The sequence below is a fragment of the Petromyzon marinus genome, chromosome 33 (genome assembly GCF_048934315.1).
Source record: "Petromyzon marinus isolate PM22_M1 ecotype Great Lakes invasive population chromosome 33, UKy_Petmar_22M1.pri1.0, whole genome shotgun sequence".
In the NCBI taxonomy this organism is placed as follows: Eukaryota; Metazoa; Chordata; class Hyperoartia; order Petromyzontiformes; family Petromyzontidae; genus Petromyzon; species Petromyzon marinus.
Genome location: NC_133699.1, coordinates 10,830,401 through 10,846,811, shown reverse-complemented (window position 1 = coordinate 10,846,811; position 16,411 = coordinate 10,830,401). Strand labels below are relative to the sequence as shown.

Here is a 16,411-nt window from a genome sequence, read left to right as displayed (position 1 = left end):
GTGGTCCTCCAGGGGAATCCATAAATCTCTGAGTGAGTCTATGGGTCTCTTTGGTCCTCCATGGGAATCTATAGATCTCTGAGTGTGTCTGTGGGTCTATGTGAGCGTATGGCCCTCTAGCGGAATCTTTATATCTCTGAGTGAGTCTGTGGGTCTATGTGGGTGTGTGGTCCTCCAGGGGAATCTATAGATCTCTAAGTGAGTCTGTGGTTCTATGTGGGTGTGTGATCCTCCACTGGAATCTATGGATCTCTGAGTGAGTCTGTGGGTCTATGTGGGTGTGTGGTCCTCCAGGGGAATCTATAAATCTCTGAGTCAGCCTGTGCGTCTATGTGGGTGTGCGGTCTTCAGGGGAATCTATAGATCTCTGAGTGAGTCTGTGGGTCTCTGTGGGTGTGTGGTCCTCCAGGGGAATCTATAGATCTCTGAGTGAGTCTGTGGGTCTAGGTGAATGTATTATCCTCCAGGGGAATCTATAGGTCTCTGAGTGAGTCTGTGGTTCGATGTTGGTGTGATCCTCCACTGGAATCTATGGATCCCTGAGGGAGTCTGTGGGTCTATGTGGGTGTGTGGTCCTCCAGAGGAATGTATAGAACTCTGAGTGAATCTGTGGGTTTATGTGAGTGTGTGATCCTTCAGGGGAATCTATAGATCTTTTTGTGAGTCTGTGGGTCTATGTGGGTGTATGGTCCTCCAGGGGAACCTATAGATCTCTGATTGAGTATGTGGGTCTATGTGAGTGTCTGATCCTCCAGGGGAATCTATAGATCTCTGAGTGAGTCTGTGGGTCTATGTGGTTGTATGGTCCTCCAGGGGAATCTATAGATCCCTGATTGAGTCTGTTGGTCTACGTGAGCGTATGGCCCTCTAGGGGAATCTTTAGATCTCTGAGTGAGTCTATGGATCTATGTGGGTGTATGGTCCTCCAGGGGAATCTATAGATTTCTGAGTGAGTCTCTGGGTCTATGTGGGTGTATTGCCCTCCAGGGGAATCTGATCTCTAAGTGAGTCTGTGGGTCTATGTGAGTGTATGGCCCTCCAGGGGAATCTATAGATCTCTGATTGAGTCTGTGGGTCTATGTGGCTGTGTGGTCCTCCAGGGGCATGTATAGATCTCTGAGTGAGTCTGTGGGTCTATGTGGGTGTGTGGTCCTCCAGGGGAATCTATAGATCTCTGCGTGAGTTTATGGGTATATGTGGGTATGTGGTCCTCCAGGGGAATCCATAGATCTCTGCGTGAGTCTATGGGTCTACGTGGGTGTGTGGTCCTCCAGGGGAATCCATAAATCTCTGAGTGAGTCTATGGGTCTCTTTGGTCCTCCATGGGAATCTATAGATCTCTGAGTGTGTCTGTGGGTCTATGTGAGCGTATGGCCCTCTAGCGGAATCTTTATATCTCTGAGTGAGTCTGTGGGTCTATGTGGGTGTGTGGTCCTCCAGGGGAATCTATAGATCTCTAAGTGAGTCTGTGGTTCTATGTGGGTGTGTGATCCTCCACTGGAATCTATGGATCTCTGAGTGAGTCTGTGGGTCTATGTGGGTGTGTGGTCCTCCAGGGGAATCTATAAATCTCTGAGTCAGCCTGTGCGTCTATGTGGGTGTGCGGTCTTCAGGGGAATCTATAGATCTCTGAGTGAGTCTGTGGGTCTCTGTGGGTGTGTGGTCCTCCAGGGGAATCTATAGATCTCTGAGTGAGTCTGTGGGTCTAGGTGAATGTATTATCCTCCAGGGGAATCTATAGGTCTCTGAGTGAGTCTGTGGTTCGATGTTGGTGTGATCCTCCACTGGAATCTATGGATCCCTGAGGGAGTCTGTGGGTCTATGTGGGTGTGTGGTCCTCCAGAGGAATGTATAGAACTCTGAGTGAATCTGTGGGTTTATGTGAGTGTGTGATCCTTCAGGGGAATCTATAGATCTTTGTGTGAGTCTGTGGTTCTATGTGTGTGTATGGACCTCCAGGGGAATCTCTAGATCTGTGAGTGAGTCTGTGGGTCTATGTGAGTATCTGATCCTCCAGGGGAATCTATAGATCTCTGAGTGAGTCTGTGGGTCTATTTGGGTATATGATCCCCCACTGGAATCTATAGATCTCTGAGTGAGTCTGTGGGTCTATGTGGGTGTATGGTCCTCCAGGGGAATCTATAGATATCTGAGTGGGTCTATGGATTTATATGGTTGTGTCGTCCTCCAGGGGAATCTATAGATCTCTGAGTGAGTCTGTGGGTCTATTTGGATGTATGGTCCTCCAGGGGAATCTAAATAACTCTGAGTGAGGCTGTGGGTCTATGTGAGCGTATGGCCTTCCAGGGGAATCTATAGATCTCTGAGTGAGTCTATGGTTTATGTGGGTGTATGGTCCTTCAGGGGAATCTATAGATATCTGAGTGATTCTGTGGGTCTTCGTGAGCGTATGGCCCTCTTGGGGAATCTTTAGATCTCTGAGTGAGCCTATCGATCTATGTGGGTGTATGGTCCTCCAGGGGAATCTATAGATCTCTGAGTGAGTCTTTTGGTCTATGTGGGTGTATTGCCCTCCAGGGGAATCTGATCTCTGAGTGAGTCTGTGGGTCTATGTGAGTGTATGGCCCTCCAGTGGAATCTATATATCTCTGAGTGAGTCTGTGGGTCTATGTGGCTGTGTGGTCCTCCAGGGGCATCTATAGATCTTTCAGTGAGTCTATGGGTCTATGTGGGGGTGTGGTCCTCCAGGGGAATCCATAGATCTCTGAATGAGTCTATGGGTCTATTTGGTCCTCCAGGGGAATCTATAGATCTCTGAGTGAGTCTGTGGGTCTACGTGGGCTTATGGCCCTCTAGGGGAATCTTTAGATCTCTGAGTGAGTCTATGGATCTATGTGGGTGTATGGTCCTCCAGGGGAATCTATAGCTCTCTGAGTGAGTCTGTGGGTCTATGTGGGTGTATTGCCCTCCAGGGGAATCTGATCTCTGAGTGAGTCTGTGGGTCTATGTGATTGTATGGCCCTCCAGGGGAATATATAGATCTCTGAGTGAGTCTGTGTTTCTATGTCGCTGTGTGGTCATCCAGGGGAATCTATAGATCTCTGAGTGAGTCTGTGGGTCTATGTGGCTGTGTGGTCATCCAGGGGAATCTATAGATCTCTGAGTGAGTCTGTGGGTCTATGTGGGTGTGTGGTCCTCCAGGGGATTCTATAGATATCTGAGTGGATCTCTGTGTTTATGTGGGTGTGTGGTTATCCACGGAAATCTATATATCTCTGAGTGTGTATGTGGGTTAATGTGGGTGTATGGTCCTCCAGGGGAATCTGTGGATCTCTGTGTGAGTCTGTGGGTCTTTGTGAGTGTGTGGTCCTCCAGGGGAATCTACAGATCTCTGAGTGATTCTTAATAACCCAAATGTCCTGGTTTCCAAGTATATTTTGTGAACACTGGGATTTTCTCTCCGGTATAAACATTTATGGAATAAAAGCTTCAACTCATGATAAGAGCGAGCGACGAGGCTCCCCGAGTTGTGGGCGAGGCTCCCCGAGTTGTGGGCGAGGCTACCCGAGCAGTGGGCTGGGCTACCTGAGTAGTGGGCGGGGTTACCTGAGTAGAGAGCGAGGTCAATGCCAACCAGTATTTCCCGCACGCTGTGTGTGTCGTGCAGTGATTGAGTGGGCGCGGCTGTGTCGATGTGGGCATTGCTGGTTGAGCGAGGCTCTGCCAGCTCACCACGTTTCCTGGTTAAGTCTCCCATAAATGTGGCAGCCCTCGTGAACAGACTCACTGTCGTCATTTGAACCTCATAGCGGGACCCCGGGGTCCCATAAGCCCCCGGCCCTCGCATAAACCGCGTTGCGACGTCATTTTACGTCTGTTGAAGGCGGACAATACGGCAATCTATTTCTCTCGACGAGCTCTACACGATGACCTAATCAAAGTTGTCTTTCTTCTGTGCATTCGTCCTCGCTGCTGTGCTTGGAGGACAATGAGAACAGAATGATCCGTGCCAGGTGGGTCTCGGCGTTTATGTGCGCGGTGGGACAGAGTCGCCAAAAATTTATAAATGAATTACGATTTTGATTTCCGTTTATTTGCGACCCAGGGTCCCGCCATGAGGTTAATTTACAGATTAATTTTAATTATCGTTTCTCGAATTGAAGTGGCTGTAAGAATAGGGGTTTTCCCCTTTTTTCTGGCAACAAAACAAAGCCTTTTGGCGTCATCTGGTCGAGCACCAATTGGGTCGAGGCTCAAAAGAAAGCCGTCCCTTGGTGTGGACCAATCAGTTTCAAGGACAATGCATATATTATCATAGTATGTTTTTTGTTTACATTTTGACTGCAGGTATTGTGGTTAATGCAGACGTGAATCCTTGTAAAAAAAAAGGTTTCAGTTTTGTTGCCAGAACAAAGGGGAATAACCCTACTATTATATTTTGGTACTGGCAAAGGAGGTCTAATGATGTAGATGCTCACCCGAGCCCTCATTACTTTGATAGTGGCAATGTCTTTGAGCTGTACGCCTTTTGGCGTCATCTGGTCGAGCACCAATTGGGTCGAGGCTCAAAAGAAAGCCGTCCCTTGGTGTGGACCAATCAGTTTCAAGGACAATGCATACATTATCATAGTATTCTTTTTGTTTGCATTTTGACTGCAGGTATTGTGGTTAATACAGACATGAATCCTTGTAAAAAGGTTTCAGTTTTGTTGCCAGAACAAAGGGAAAAAAACCCTACTATTATTACATTTTTTGGTACTGGCAAAGGAGGTCACCATGCCTCGCACGTAATCCCCGTGTGACTCCGAATCTTGAGTGAACAATCAGCCATTGAGGCCACAGCGATCACATGGCACCCTGTCCGAGTTCGTTTACTTAATTAACCAGGTGAGAGCTCGAGAGGCCACGTACGTCCCGTTTGTAGGAGTGACCCTGATGGTGGAGGGGTGACCTCCTGCCGCTGGGCAAGAACCACGTGACCGCGAGCCATACATGTCCAGCCGATCATGACTCGGAATACATGATCAACCAAAGTTCTGTTCTTGAAGCTCCTGTCTCCTGTGTAGGGGACTGGGCCAGACTGTTATTTCAATTTTTTTTTTATTAATCACGGTTAACGAGCGCAGGTCCAAAGGCCCAAAACGCCAAATCTCCAGGGACGCATTGCCCAATTGAAGGTGTAATAGATACGAGTTAACGCGTTTACTTGATTGAGCAAGGTTATAAGAATGTGGGAACAGAGACGATGGGAGGGAATTCCAGAGTTGAGCAGTGCCAGGGAAGAAGCAGAGACAGAGAGAGAGCAGTGCTGTGACCTGCAGTGTGGTGACTGGGTAGGTGAGTGGATGGGTGAGTGAGCGGGCGAGTGGGTGAGCGTGTTGTTGTGAGCTGCGGTGTGATGGTTGAACACAGTCAGTCTGGCAGATCGAGTCCTCTAGATGGGTGGAGGAATGAATAAGTGAAGTGCACAGGAACAGCAACAATGGTAATAGCAACAGAAGAGCGATAAGGAGGCGACTAACTGGAGGTGAGCGGAGTGAATCCGTGGATGCTAGATCATCAATCACCCCAACTGCTGCTTTATGTTGAATCCTATCGCGTGTAGCGAAATAGGAGCTCGGTGCTCCACCCCAGATGTGATAGCAGGATTCCAACTTCGGTCGGAATATGTTCTTTGTACAGCAGCGGTCATAATTATTCAGAATTAAGGGAGCCTTTGGCACTGCAAAAGTGACTTCCAGCAGAGAAAATCCTCTGGCGTTGCTCCTCAAGCCGGCAGTCGGATCCCACGGAGAGGGAGCTCAGGTAAAGCCGCTGCGATTAATGGATTTTCTCTTTTTATTTTCAATGCTGAATTGAATTCTCAGTGGTGTGACTGCGCGTCTTCCAGTGCTGTAATTTATGCAAAGCTCAGCAGATCCCTTTTAACGCAGGAGGCTAATTTAACTTCTTCCCCCGCTCCGCCTGCCCTCCCCCACCAGGTTACTCGACGTGAATAATGCGCGCGCGCTCGCGATTGGCTGCGCCCGTGCCCTCTAGAAAATTGCAAAAGATCTACCCCGGAGAGAGAGAAGAGAGAGGCCTCCGCTACTCCTCTCCCCTCTCTCTGTCATCGATCTGAACCGCTGCACTCTCCTCCAGCAAACCACGGCCCCGTTGACAGAGCCCGTGGTCAAATCACTAACCCGCAAGAGCTCATTACTTGTCGATGACCCTGCCATCTAGAGTTTCCCCCCCCCCACCCCACCCTCCTGTTCATCTGCACTGGTGACGTCCTTTCCTCTTCTAAAGTCCAGGCTGAAGGCCCTCCTCCTCTACCTGAGAGTCGTGATGCCTTCAATTGGTTGCGCTCCTGACATTTCCACCTCCATCCCCGCCTCTCTTATCACCACCACTATCACTGAGCGCTAGCGCTGTGCAACAGCCCACGACCGCATCACCTCTGGTTGCGCCCGATCTTATCGTATCGCGGAAGCTAAGCACGATTTGGGACTGGCTCGTGCTTAGGTTGAGATCTCGAGTGCTGTGGGCATTAACTCGCGAAATGTTCTGGAGATGGCAGTATAGCCAAAGATTATTGAACCGAGCTGTGCGGGGATTTATCTCCTTATATGCAAACTTGATTTGGCGCTTTCGTGACTGCAGGAATTACCCTTTGGTTATTTCGGTAAAGTCACGTAGAAAGAGAAAAAATAAAATTAAATCATAGCATACGACGTTTCGATTGCAACACGAGCAATCATCATCAGGTACAAATGAAAGAGAAAACAAACCTAGTAAACTTAGAAATATAATGCAATACAACACAGAGAGTCGGCTAACATAACAGTCAACACCCTACCTGGTTGATTAACGTTCTTCCAAAGATTGCTCAATTTAAGCGTTAGATATATGCAGCTGCGCGGCAGGGTGGGCCAGTAGTAATATTTGTGCCTCACAGCAAGAAGTTTCCTGGGTTAGATTCCCGAAGCGGGCCACTTTGCATGGGGTTTGTATGTTCCCTACTTTTCTGCATGAATTTTATCCGGCTTCTACATTTTCCTCCCATAGCGAACATAAAACCCCCAACACAATATCACCGCATGGGCCAAACCATCCCAACGCTGAACAATTACCTGCAAATGACTCAATTGGGATTGCGCATAGCAGCAAGATCGCCTCCGTCCTGCGTCAAGCTTGGCAGGAACCTCCTGAGGACGAGTCTCGAGACTCGATGATAGTTTTCTGGATGAGGGAGTTCTCATTACCGACTCGCATCGAGAGCCGCGGTCGAATTCCTGCAAGGCCACTGATGCCACGTGCATTGCGTTCACAATGGCAGGGTTCTCGATGCGTTGTGCTTGCTCCTTCAAGCCAGGCCCCGTCCGATGAAAGAGGAGGCGTCTGCGTGGCGTTACGCAATTTGACATCCATCGGTTGTAATCGGGATGCTTTATACTGTATACGATGTATAAATACACAGGGCCTTCAGAAGGGTTTGAGATCAGAGCAGTAAAACTGCCATAGCCATCTATCATTATAATGCAATCGTATTATTTATTGTTGTGGAACATTGAGAAACTAAAATTACGATGAACTTCGGACCCGCGGCCCCACCACGGGAAGGGGGGAGTAGAATAGATGATGTAAGGTGTGGGATGATGTGAGGTGTGGGATGATGTAAGGTGTGGGATGATGTAAGGTGTGGGATGATGTAAGGTGTGGGATGATGTCAGGTGTGGGATGATGTAAGGTGTGGGATGATGTAAGGTGTGGGATAATGTAAGGTGTGCGATGATGTAAGGTGTGGGATGATGTAAGGTGTGGGATGATCTAAGGGGTGGGATGATGTAAGGTGTGGGATGATGTAAGGTGTGGGATGATGTAAGGTGTGGGATGATGTACGGTGTGGTATTATGTAAGGTGTGGGATGATGTAAGGTGTGGGATGATGTAAGGTGTGGGATGATCTAAGGTGTGGGATGATGTAAGGTGTGGGATGATGTCAGGTGTGGGATGATGTAAGGTGTGGTATTATGTAAGGTGTGGGATGATATAAGGTGTGGCATGATGTAAGGTGTGGTATTATATAAGGTGTGGTATTATGTAAGGTGTGGGATGATATAAGGTGTGGGATGATGTAATGTGTGGGATGATGTAAGGTGTGGGATGATGTACGGTGTGGTATTATGTAAGGTGTGGGATGATGTACGGTGTGGTATTATTTAAGGTGTGGGATGATGTAAGGTGTGGGATGATGTACGGTGTGGGATGATGTACGGTGTGGTCTTATGTAAGATGTGGGGACAGGGAAAGGAACGGGAGAGCGACTTGAGAAGAGACGTAGATGATGGAATAGGATTTGGAGAAACGGGAAAACACGGTCAGGAGAGGTGAGTATTGGCGTTGGGTCGCGCCACACACAGATTCACATACCACTCGCCACTGATGTTAGCCGTGCCTGGGGATAGAGCTCGGATCGCCGGGTTCATCGGTTTGCCGAACCAGGGACCCACCTCAATCTGACGTTAATTGTATTGCGAAGGGTGTAGTTATGTGCTAATAGAATAAGTGCATTGGTGTCAGGGTTTACGACACGAGAATGTAATGTTGGTGTGTGAGTGATGGTAATCATAATTATTTTCCTATTATGTGTACGGTGCCTCTCGTAAAGTGTCAAAGTTTATTTTCTGCAACCTCATTTGCGTTTTCATTTTATTTTAATCGCGTTAACAAATAATGTTAGTCAGGCCTACTCAAGAGAATGGTTTACAGATGATTAGGTTTCACGTTGCCCCGGTGGTGAGAGAAACGTGGCCGAGCCGTGTCGAGGTTGTCGCCCGTCAGTCTCGCGATCGAGCTGAGTCGGTCGCCCTGGTTAATACTGCGCCGTCTTATTCGCAGTGTCAACGTCGAAAACAACAACAAAAAAACCCATTTAAAAAGAGCAGGCCGTTGTGTGCCAGCTTCACTGTCCAAATTTTCCAACATTGAAAGTTAACCGCAAGTGATTCTGCAAACGACGTTGTGGTTTACAGGGTGAGTGACCGTCGCTGTTTCATGGTTGAGACTTCATCATCATCTGCGTGGGACGCTTCATTGGAATTGATGATGCGCTGCACTCCGCTCTCGCGAGCCGACAAACAGCCGCGGCAGCAGAATTCCGCTTGCCGATGGCATTACGACGGGAAGTAAAAGACTGTTTAAATATTTGAGAAGGGGCAGTATTTGTTTATTGCGATTTTTGCTGACACCAGCCGATAAGAAAAGCGAGCGTCGAGGCCTTGCTTACGCGGCCACGTTGTGCAACGGAGAGCGGCGACTGCAACTCCGTGCGCGCGCGAGGCGTGCGCTCGCTCAGTTGCAACAATCCGCTCCCCGTGGCGAGGACATCGCGCTTTTTTTGCTGCAAACAGCAAAAAAAACCCCACCCATGAAAGTGAGAATCTGATGGCGGATTTTTGTTGTTGTTTTGGTTAGGATTTTGTTGTTGTTGTTGTCACTCTTTTTTGCTCGGTTAACAGCAGATACAATAAATACATGACTTACTGGCGGCGTCGCACATGACACCGCGCAATGGTGGGGAGGGGCACGGGCGGGGGGGGGGAGCAGCGTCTCGAGAAGCCTCGAGCCAAATCGGAGAAAGCCGTTCTGACGATCGGCTCCGGTCGCCCTGAGCACGTTCGCTCGGAAATGAACGCGCGCGCGCGATAATGAATTGCCGGAAAAATTGTGACTACTGCGGCAATTTCCCCACCCCTCTCCACCCCATTTTCCTGCCCCCGCGGAGCCGTCAGCGAGGGGGCCCTCCTCGCCACCGTCATCGCTCATGCGGGCAGCGATCCGCGGCTATTTCTCCGCGGCGCGGGGGGTAATGCCTCCGCTCCGAAACGCAAACCTGATGACCGTCACCGCCGCGGCGGCGATGCACAAACGTGCGGCTTTACCGCTCTCCTCTAAGTAACAACACAAATTGCGTGCGCGGATCGCGCGCCTCTCTCTCTTTTCGGCGCGGAGAGCGCGCGCGCGCGTGCGCGCGGCCCGTGACTCACCCGTCAATCACGCCTCGGCCTCCATCAGCTTCTCATTTAGATTAATGTCAAGATTTGCCAAACCTGCACCACCACCCTCCCCCCCACACACACACCCTGCGCTCCCGGCAGCCGTGCCGCTGCGATGTTTAAATGTAATGGTGTTTCCGGACCCAGTGTTTCCCACCCTGCACTTATCTCCCCAGCAGGAACACATTGTGTCTGCGTGTGCGCGATGACAATACCCAGCGGTTCTGGCGTCGACATTGCGAGCGTGTCGTCTTATCGCCGTCGTTCTATAAAGTTAGGGCAAAGGCGCAGCCCTGCGATTGCTCGTTCACGTCACTCCTGGAGGAAGAGGCTCCGTTAGAGGGAGCTCTAGAAAGCTCTTAAAGGGAAAAATGCGTCGCATCTTGCATGCTGGATAGACGTGTTGGAAGAGGTGGGAGTAGCCACGCTTTACCCCGCTACACACGACCTGGCAATCGACTAACTGTGAACATACCCCGCTATTCTTATGGGTGGAAAGAGGAGAACCGGCGACCTCTGGATTGCAATTCGAATGCTCAAAGCGTGACACTGCCGTGGCAGCGCCCCTGCCATTAAAGCAGTAACGACTACGGTATTGATGACGGCGGCCATCTCGCGTGCGTGTGTGTGTGTGTGCACGTGCGTGTGTGTGTGCACGTGCGTGTGTGTGTGCACGTGTATGCGTGCGCGTGCGTGTGTGTGTGCACGCGCGTGCGTGACCCCCGACCCTGCAGGATGATGTCTCCGGGGAGCAGCTCCTGCCTCATCACGGGGCTGCTGCCGGGCGTCGGGTACCAGGTGTGCGTGCTCGCCATCTACTACGACGGCACCATCGTGCCCTCGGTGGCCGCCACGCGCCTGCTGGGCTGCGTCGACTTCGTGACGGAGGAGACCGGCGACGGCGACTCCTCGCTCTGCTCCTCCTCCTCCTCCATCTCATCCTCCATGGCCAACGACGGCGCCGTCATGCCGGGCCAGCTCCTCGGAGGCACCATGGTCATCATCATCGGAGGCATCATCGTTGCCTGCCTGCTCGTCTTCACCGTCATCCTCGTCATCGGCTACAAAGCCTGCGCCGCCAACGACGGCACCACCAAGACGTCGAGTCGGGCGAACGGCGCGGGGGGGACCGCGGCCGGCGGCACCTCGGGCGCCGCCGGCCCGGCCGACGGCTACTCCGCCGCGACCGCCGTGGCCGCGAGCCACCCCAACAGCAACAGCAGCAACAGCAACGGCAACAACGGCGGAGCGGCGGCCCCCGCAGGACTGCCGGCGCAGGCCAGCTACGGCGACGTGGTGCGTGAGCTGAACCAGCTGAAGCTCGCCAAAGCGCCCGACCCAGCGTCCGACGTGAAGCCGGCCACGCTGCCCCGCGCGCCACGCACCGCGCGGCTCGGCGCCGATCTGGGGGCCGAGTCGCCGCCGCCGCCGGCTGCTGCTGCGACGGAACGCGCCACGCTGCCGCGACGGCTCACAGCGCACCGGCGGTCCGTAGCGTCGATGCCGCAGCGCTCGGGGGACGTTTCTCCTCCGGCGGACAGCTCGACGCCTGCGGTGTGGCCGCGCGGGGTCGGGCGCAGGGCGACGCGCAGCCTGTCGTTCGACGGCGGCAGCTTCCCCCACGGAGTCCCCTCGCTCGGGCTGAGCGGCGCCGGGCAGCCCCGACGGGCGGGCGGCATGTGGACCAAGCGAAGCATGTCCGTCAACGGGATGGTGCCCAGCGTTGAGGACGGGAAGTTGTCCGGACGCAAAGCCATCTTCAGCAGCTCCGACTGGATCCTCGAGAGCACTGTATGAGCGCGGGGAAGCGGCGCTCGCAAAAAAAACGACCGCGGCGAGTGATGGACGAACCTCCCCCCCCCCCGCTTTTGGGAATACGTCAGCGGAGATAACAAGAGCACAGGAAGGACACTGCGACAGCAAATGTAACCAGAGATTTAAATAAAGCAAAACAAAAAAAGATAAAATATATTGTAAAAGTATTTAAGGCTTCAGTGGCTCGCTCAGATTTTTTTTTAAAGCATGCACCAACTACGAAGCGCCTTTACCCCGGAGAGCGTGCGGCGTGTCTGGCCATGAGTCGCCCCACCCACCCAGCGTCAACGCGCCCCGTTCCGGCCATCGCATCAACCTCGGCGCGTCGGGGAGTGGGTATTGGCAGCGACCCGCGAATAACCCCGTTTACAGAGCAGCAGATGTATGATTTGCCCGTGGGCGCGACGGTATGCAAGAGTGACTAGCGAGCGACTCGAGGTGGAGGTGGCTCCTGTAGCCTGCGCTGGCACTCCACTGTCCACCGCCCACGAGTTTCCGTGCCAGCGCCTCCTCCTCCTTCTTCTTCTGTGCAATACGCGGAGCCGCGCAGAGCGAGCCCGAGTCCTTTGGAGCACCAGCGCGCAAAGAGGGCGGCTCTGCGCTTGGCCGGGCAGCACATCGGCCTAAGCAGTTTCCTCGACAAGAGAATGCAAATAAAATGATAACGACGACGACGATGATGATAACGACGATGATGATTTAAAAAAAAATGCAAAATTTGTTGGCAATGTACAACGGCCTGCATATAAACACAGCGGTTGTAATTAACGGTCGATGTTTTTTTTGTGTGTGTGGATTCATTCCGATGTCACGCTCGTCGTTCGCAAGCGGCGACTCCTTGCCTGGTGGATAGGGGGGTGGGTGGGGGGTTGGTGAGCTTGGGACCGTTGATGCCCCTTAACGTTCTATTTGTGTGATTCCCGGAGGCAGCCCGCTACTTGCTTTTCAGCCTCACTACGAGCATCGCTAAATGGGATGAGTTGATCGACTACTTAATTTATATTTTCAATCTTACAGTTTACTCAAGTGCTATATATTTATCAACTGGCAAGAGGAGGGGAAGGAGCGGCTGTGATTTCGTTTTGTATACTCCTCCCGCGAACGTACAATGTGCGAGTCATTCAATTGACCCTATTGTGTTTCGGTAAAGAGATGTGGACCCACTGCTGTGTACATTATGTCAACACGGGGCCAGGTGTACATATGGTGCTTTTTAAAAGTGGATTAATCAGTTCACGTGTGCGGTCAGTGCTTGAATGTTGGTTCTTTTGGAGCGATGGTGGTAACTTCCTTGGTGTACAAAGTGAAGTAAACTCGATGTAAATACTTCTCTCCGTCATTATTGCCACCGGTGCCACGCGTAACATGCACACACACACACGAAGACAACGATCCCCCCCTATAGGCCTTTAACTAACTGTTGGGCTAAGGTGCTATTAGAGAGCACATATTATACATATATACATAGCACACGCATGACGCACTGTCGCCAGTGTTGCCAACTCTGCGAGTTTGTCACAAGATCTAGCGATTTTAGCGATTTCCCGAGAGACAACATGTTGCCAGCGACATGCCCCGAACGGCTTTCTGAGACCGACCCATGAGTCCGATTTCAGAGCCGACTCCGCAGTGCGTCTAACAATTCGTCGATCGTTCGGTGACATTTTTGTTCATTCGTCGAACAAGTCCGACTTCACGAATTCTTGTCGCTAGTTGGCAACACTCGCTCACGCGACTGCGATTTGGAAAGGCAGCCGAGCCGCTCGGCAGCCGAGCCGCTCGGCGCTGTGCCACGTGAGAAGGCAGCGAAGCAGGCACGACTCTGCTCTCGGGGGCAACAGCTGCTCCAAGAGCAACGCTGGTCCCGGAACCCGGGTTGCACACCTGGGAAATCAGTTTGCACTCAACTCGGTTGCACGCAACTGAATCTATTGCACGTGGACGTCCCCGCAAGTGGTTGCGCAACAGCTTGCTCACCGCGGATTGCGGACTCTGCTCGGTCGACTCGGAGGGACGCATTCCATTGCGAGCTTCGTATTGGCGGGAGCTGTGATCGGTCAACGCCATCCCGGAATGCGCCGTCCGATTTCCTCGTTGGGCAAAAAAACTGTCTCAATAATCGAGGTTCTGCTCCGCGCAGATGTGGACAGAGCAGCCGCGCGATGATTGCCAGAGATCGATTGGGGTCGCCGGGACCGATCGCCCCGGGGCGGTCGTGCCCCCCCCCCCCACCGGCCGGGGGTGCCCACCGCCCTCTTTCCCATGTGGAAGGGGCCCACAGAGCAACCTGCCACCCCAGCCCCTCCAGCCACCAGGCCGTTGGAAAACAAACGCACACATCTGAAAAACATCGGAGGTAAATATTAAAGTTGGATCCTTTTTTCACGTCTCCCATCCAAGAGCCCTGACCTTCTTTCAAGATTAATCGTGTTTTTGCTTTTCGTTCTCTCAGCTCATTAATCTGAGCAACATCAGGGCTGGCAGTAGTTAGCCGTGTAATAAGACGACACCAATTAGTCGCGTGTAATTAACAGGCGCGCGCGTCATTATCTCGCGCCAGCATTGAGAGACGCTCGGCCAATGGCGTCCTCTCTGTGCGCGGATATCTAATTGGCGCTATTAATTGGAAAGCGACTTTACGGGTGTTTTATTTTTATTTTTGAAGCCTCAAAAGAAAGTGATTTACATGTTTTTTTTATTATTAAAATTGAATTATTAGCCGGGGAGAACATGCACGGGTGAGAATTGGTAATTGGTAGCCGTGAGGAGCCGTGAGGAGCCGTGAGGAGGCCCCCTCCTCTTGCTGGAAGCAGCAGGGGCACTGTCAAGTAACAACTCATTAATTACATGCATCGTCAGAGCAATTGCGTCAACTGTTGTGTTCGTTTAAATAAGCAACAAGTTGCATGCGACAGAATCGGACTCGGATAAAAAAAAATACACATACGAGGGCGTTTCTGCAACCAGTTGCGAGGAGTTGCGCAACCGATTGCTTACAGTGGAGACTGACACTTGTAAGCACCGATCCGCTTGGCGATTCGTCGCCACGTGCTTTATTATTATACGGCGCACAATTTCCAACTGTGAATTAGTTGTTGCGATCGCTGGTTTATTTTTATTCAATTCGCACGTCCACTCGCTCAGATGTGGACAAAGCAGCTGCAGGCGGCTATGTTGCGCGATGGCCTCGAGGGCGTTTGGTTGGGACAACTGGTCGCTTGGGTGAGCAGGAGGAGGAGGAGGGGGGAGGAGGAGGGAGGAGGAGGGGGGAGGAGGGAGGAGGCGGGAGGAGGAGGAAGGAGGCGGGAGGAGGAGGGAGGAGGAGGGAGGAGGGGGGAGAAGGGAGGATGAGGAGGAAGGAGGATGAGGGAGGAGGAGAAGGAGGAGAAGAGAGGAGGAGGGAGGAGGAGGAGGAAGGAGGAGGTGGAGGGAGAAGGGAGGATGAGGAGGGAGGAGGATGAGGGAGAAGGGAGAAGGAGGAGGAGGGAGGAGGAGAAGGGAGGAGAAGGAGGGAGGAGGAGGACCCGGCTTTGGGACTGCGGGCGATCGAAACCCATCGGTGAATCACGCTGCGAGCCAGCGACGGCGCCTGGAGGAGAGCAACTCCGACAGCTCGGAGCGATTTCCGTGAAAATGAAACTGGCCGCTGGCGTGAGTTGTTGCGCTTTTTCTGCCCAAACTCTCCGATGTGCTCTCAGGTCGTACCGCGGGCGTCCTTCGCCGCGATGCCCGACGTTTCGCTGCACGTCGCTGGGAGCTTCTTTATCGTGCCAACACAGCCGTGGTACAACACCGAGTTCCCACATGCTCGGGCAGTCGGACCCACTCCGGCCCCCACCGCGCGCCGTCTGTATCGCGGCGCGCGGCTCAGTATGGAGGGGGGCGAGCCGCTGGCTCCGATTCCAGGTCCGCGGGGCCCTCGTGCGCAGCGCAGTCAGGCTTCCTGTGGCCATCGATCCGCCCATTAGTTGACGTTGCGCCCAGGCAACGCACCACCGCAGTCAGGCGGGAGCCAGAGCATGCCCTACCGGATTCACCGCGCCGAGTTCCACCCGTGACGAGGCCATCTGACAGCTTGCTTCGCCGCACGCTCTCGTGTCTATACAAGGCCAACTTGGCCTTCGACTTGATCGTCATCACCAACAGGCGTGGTCCATCCACTGCTGGATGAAGGCCTCTGCAAGACGTCAACACCTCTCGCGATCCTGCGAATAATTTGTCCGCCGAACACAAGCACGCGAGCACATTTGCATCGCTCCATCTCCGCGGTCGACGTGCCCCTTGGACGCGTTCCATCCCTTGGCTGGCATTATTCTTGACCGTTGGCCATCGTCCGTCGTAGCTCCAACGTGCGCTGCCCAGGTCCACTCACTTTTATTTAATCATTATTTGAGTGGTGTCTCTGCCATGCGTGTGTTGTCTCATCCACGCGTTCCCGTTTCTGTCTCTCGGTCCAGCAGCAAGTCGCCGCTAGAACGCGCGGCCTCCGCGATCAATCTTCACGGGCTTTGAGCAATTGTTCTCTCAAACGACGGAGGTGGAAGGGGGAGGGTAATTTACCAAGATGTTGTTGATAAGAATTAGCACCGTTCATCA

The 16,411-nt window shown here is 52.5% G+C and overlaps 1 protein-coding gene across 2 annotated transcripts in view; it reads left to right on the top strand.

Annotated features, from left to right (window-relative positions):
* Nucleotides 1-13,141, top strand: part of LOC116948453 (leucine-rich repeat and fibronectin type III domain-containing protein 1-like) — a 172,982-nt gene extending 159,841 nt beyond the window's left edge. For both annotated transcript variants that reach the window (XM_032965136.2, XM_032965135.2), the window contains exon 3: nucleotides 10,735-13,141. In XM_032965136.2, coding sequence (XP_032821027.2) covers nucleotides 10,735-11,797 — 1,063 coding nt within the window. In that variant the 3' untranslated portion in view covers nucleotides 11,798-13,141. The remainder of the gene's footprint in view (nucleotides 1-10,734) is intronic.
* Nucleotides 13,142-16,411: the final 3,270 nt, after the last annotated feature.